This window comes from Branchiostoma belcheri, unplaced genomic scaffold (assembly GCF_001625305.1).
Source record: "Branchiostoma belcheri isolate BF01 breed outbred unplaced genomic scaffold, Haploidv18h27 scaffold150, whole genome shotgun sequence".
In the NCBI taxonomy this organism is placed as follows: Eukaryota; Metazoa; Chordata; class Leptocardii; order Amphioxiformes; family Branchiostomatidae; genus Branchiostoma; species Branchiostoma belcheri.
This window is the reverse complement of record NW_017802936.1, coordinates 25,045-29,102: the sequence shown is the minus strand read 5'-3', so window position 1 is coordinate 29,102 and position 4,058 is coordinate 25,045. Positions and strand designations below refer to the sequence as shown.

General features: G+C 43.5%; 1 protein-coding gene across 1 annotated transcript in view; it reads right to left on the bottom strand.

The window, feature by feature from the left end:
• Positions 1-4,058, bottom strand: part of LOC109465450 (retinal-specific ATP-binding cassette transporter-like) — a 9,158-nt gene that overhangs the window by 2,449 nt on the left and 2,651 nt on the right. Inside the window, exon 2 of the mRNA XM_019762734.1 lies at positions 2,915-3,008. Coding sequence (XP_019618293.1) covers positions 2,915-3,008 — 94 coding nt within the window. The remainder of the gene's footprint in view (positions 1-2,914; positions 3,009-4,058) is intronic.

Sequence of the window (4,058 nt, the reverse complement as noted above, 5' to 3'; positions counted from 1 at the left end):
TGCATCCGCGGGCCCACTCCACAGCAGTAGCGAATTGTGGGTAATCTGGGGATACCTTAAATATCCGAATTTGTTTTCGTACGCATCCGCGGGCCCACTCCACAGCAGAAGTGAATTGTGGGTAATCTGGGGATACCTTAAATATCCGAATTTATTTTCGTACACATCCGCGGGCCCACTCCACAGCAGAAGTGAATCGTGGGTAATCTGGGGATACCTTAAATATCCGAATTTGTTTTCGTACGCATCCGCGGGCCCACTCCACAGCAGTAGCGAATTGTGGGTAATCTGGGGATACCTTAAATATCCGAATTTGTTTTCGTACGCATCCGCGGGCCCACTCCACAGCAGAAGCGAATTGTGGGTAATATGGGGATATCTTGAATATCCGAATTTGTTTTCGTACGCATCCGCAAATTGTTGAAATTACAGTCGCCACAAGAGGGCGCACCCCGTAAATAGCCATATACGTACATTGTACGTACTACATTGCCTTTGCGCGTTGCATAAGCAAATGTCTGCTCGGATTCGTGACTGTACTGATTTTTGCTGATTGGAAACTTTGCGTATCAGACAAGAAGTTGGTTCACATACAACCTTCGCCGGTGTCAAAACCGAGCATCTCTCAAAGATCCACTTCTGTATTTTCGACGGATCCGCAGAGCAGTTCCGGCAGCAGTAGTGCCTTGTGGGTAATCTGAGAAAACCCCGGGGGAGATTCAAACTCAACGGTCACTTTCAGTGTACCGGGGACATCGCCCTATACGTCGCCCGGCGAGGGCACAAAGCCGCCAGGCATGTCATGACACGTTGCAGACTCGCCTGACGAACAGTTCAACTGGACCATAAACCGACTGCATAAGACTGTTGACGGCATATAGAAGTGAGTAAACCCTTCGAAACTCTTTTAATTAGTATGATCATTATGGTTTCAGATCATTTCTGACGAAAGTTTGGAGCAACTCAACTTCGCAACTCACATCTGTGGCCTTTATCTGACCTGTTGTTCCCAAATGTAAAAGCTCCGGCCTTCTCACGGGGGGGTATTTCACATGTCAATGCTGGCTCGCATAACAATGCCTGCTGCTGGCATCCGGGCCGCTGGGGAGACTGTTATGGCCTGTTATCCTAACGGTTTTTAGCACATTCTGGCCAAAATGCCATTTTTACACTGTACTTGTTTTCTGTTGTTGTATTTTTTCGTAGGTCAGAAGCGACTGATAGAACGTGGTAAGACTGCAGCGCAGACTTCTACAAAGAAGATGGACTGTGAGACGATCATCCTGGCGAAGCAAGACGTGATACAGTAGTTCTAGTTCTACCTGTTTAGTACTGCAAATATTTATTTTACATATGGTACATGACATTGTATTCGTATAGTTAATTCTCTCTTTTTGTCGCTTTACACAGTATGTGCGGAGTTTTAATAAAGGCTTTCAGGCTAAATCTATTTATTCGTTTATTCCTTCATTTAATCTAATTTAATTGCTTGTTGGATCTGCACGTATACATATCAAACAGGGGCGTATCCAGGGGAGAGTGGCGTAAGGATTCGGGAAGATCCGAGGTACGGATAAAAAAATCCAAACGCCGGCTCTGTTTGCATCCGAGGCAAATGCAGAGAAATGTGTATGGAAATCCAATAGGGATACGGGAAAATCACAAGTTGTATCTGTACGCATCCGTGTAAAATACCGACGTCTGCACGTGGGGATATATCGCATATCCGGCAAAATCCCTATTAAAAAAATTCGCATCCGTAGAAAATCCCGCTTTTTGCATTCTTTGGGATCCGGACAGTCCAGGTTACTCCAGGAGGTGTACAAAAAATCCCTAAAGAAACAAATTGGAATCCGCGGAAAATCCCGCTTTGGAATGCTTTGGGATCCGGACAGTCCAGGTTACTCCAGGTGTACAAAAAATCCCTAAAGAAACAAATTGGAATCCGCGGAAAATCCCACTTTGGAATGCTTTGGGATCCGGACAGTCCAGGTATACAAAAAAATTCCCAAAGTAACAAATTGGTATCCGTGAAAAATCCCATTTTGGGATATTTAGGGATCCAAACGTTCCGGATCCCTAAGAATGCGAATTTAGGATATTTTACGGATCCTACCCGTATCCGTTTGCATCCGCTTGTATCTGCTAAAAATGCGTAAATACCCCTGTGCGCATATGGCTTCATTCGAGGCCTTTTCGCCCAGTGGGAGATTACCAAATGCTATGATAGGAGCTATGAAGTCAACACACAAAGGCTGGGTTAATATTTAAACATGAATTTTGAACTTTTAATCAAACCACTGCAAACTGGAAGAAAAGGACTTTCCTCAACTGTTGGGGGCAAAATATGAGCATAATTGAGTTGATTCAGAACCAGAACCTTTTTTTTTGCAAATCAGAAAAAAATGAAGAGGCGAATCCCAGAACCAACAAATTCAATTGGTGTGGCCTGAGGTTACGGCCTGATAACTGTGGGAAATGGAGCCTTCTGATTGTTTGCCATCTTCTGGCTATATGATAGTCAGAGTTAACAAGCCAGGGGGCTTATTCATTAGAATTTCGGATTCTGTAGTTCTGAGTTTGGACCCCCTAGCAGCTTGTTCTGGCACTGCAGGACAGTTTGTTTAAAAAATCAAAAGAGGATAACTAAAAAACCTGTTGACGGATCATCGTGATTTTTGACAGCACAACAGTAATTTTTTCGTGTAAAATCAATATTCCTGGCCTGTTGGTCAGGGGTGCACCGCCCGCTCAAATTTCCTGTTTTTTAACTACAGGATTCTACTTGAAACATCTGACAGTTTTCAAAAGTTATCCAGTTACATGTCTTCAGTAACATTTTCTATTTGCATAACATATCATGCCTTTTAATCAATCAACTTGTGACTCAGGACTTGGTAAGTGTGGTACTCACATTCATGTTGACTGTAAGGAGGCCGACTAGACCTGATCCACACCAGGATCATAAACAGGATCAGCGGCCAGATGATCTCAATCAGCAGCCGCACCTGGTGATGACAAAACAAAAATACAAGTTCATAGTCATATGCATGACAAACTACTAAAACTAAGACTGTCTTAACACTGAGGTCATCAAATCGCAATCTACATGTAGGCCACATTTTATGGATGACAATCCTCCGCAGACTCCAAATCTAATGCGAGCGGGCAAAAAAAAACAAGGCGCGCCGAAAAAACAAGGTTGACCTACATTCTCAAATTTTGACTGAACTTCCGATTTTGATATCTCATGACCTAGAGTCTAGATATGCTAGGGTCACAAAATCTAAGTGATAGGTAGCTCTTGTGCTGGGGAAGAAGTGACGCGAGTTCAATAATGTTCAAAAGATGATAACTCATGAACCAGTGTTGACAGGTCGTGTGTGGGAGGGGAATAGGTCAATTTTTGGTAAGGGGATGTGGTGAAGCCATTTGCTGCATTTGCTCCCGAGCAAATGTCGGCCTGTCTAGTTTTCTTTAGTCTGTTAGGAGCTGAATCAAATACAGTCAAACCTGTACAAGCCGGCCACCCAGGGGACCAAAGAAAAGTGGTCACCTTGGACAGGTGGACTCTGCTTGAAGAGGGTCACCTCACAAGATGACTGGAGACATACATGTAATTATGGTTTCCATTAGTCAAGATGTTTTATATCAAATGCTGAGGGGAGGGTGGCACATGGAACAATTTACGTCCAACAAAAACATAATCCAGCAGTCGAGGCAAACTGCTTAGTTTCTGTATGATTTCTCATTAGTTATTATCAATAATCAACATGATCGAAAATGATGTGGTCACCATGGGCAGGTATCAGGCCTTAAGTGGACCCAACTCAGGGCGGTCGCGTCGGCCAGGTGGTTACCTTGGACAGGTAGCTTAATGCTTGCGTCTTGCTTGCGTCAAATTTTTTGAGACCAACAAAAAGCAGTGTTGGCAGGTTTGACTGTACAAAATTTTGATGTGATGTTATTGACTTGATGTACTGTTTTACTCTCATAGTATGTATAACTCTTAAGGGCTTCTGGAAGAGGGCTTCTGAAATGTACAAACCAAACACCCA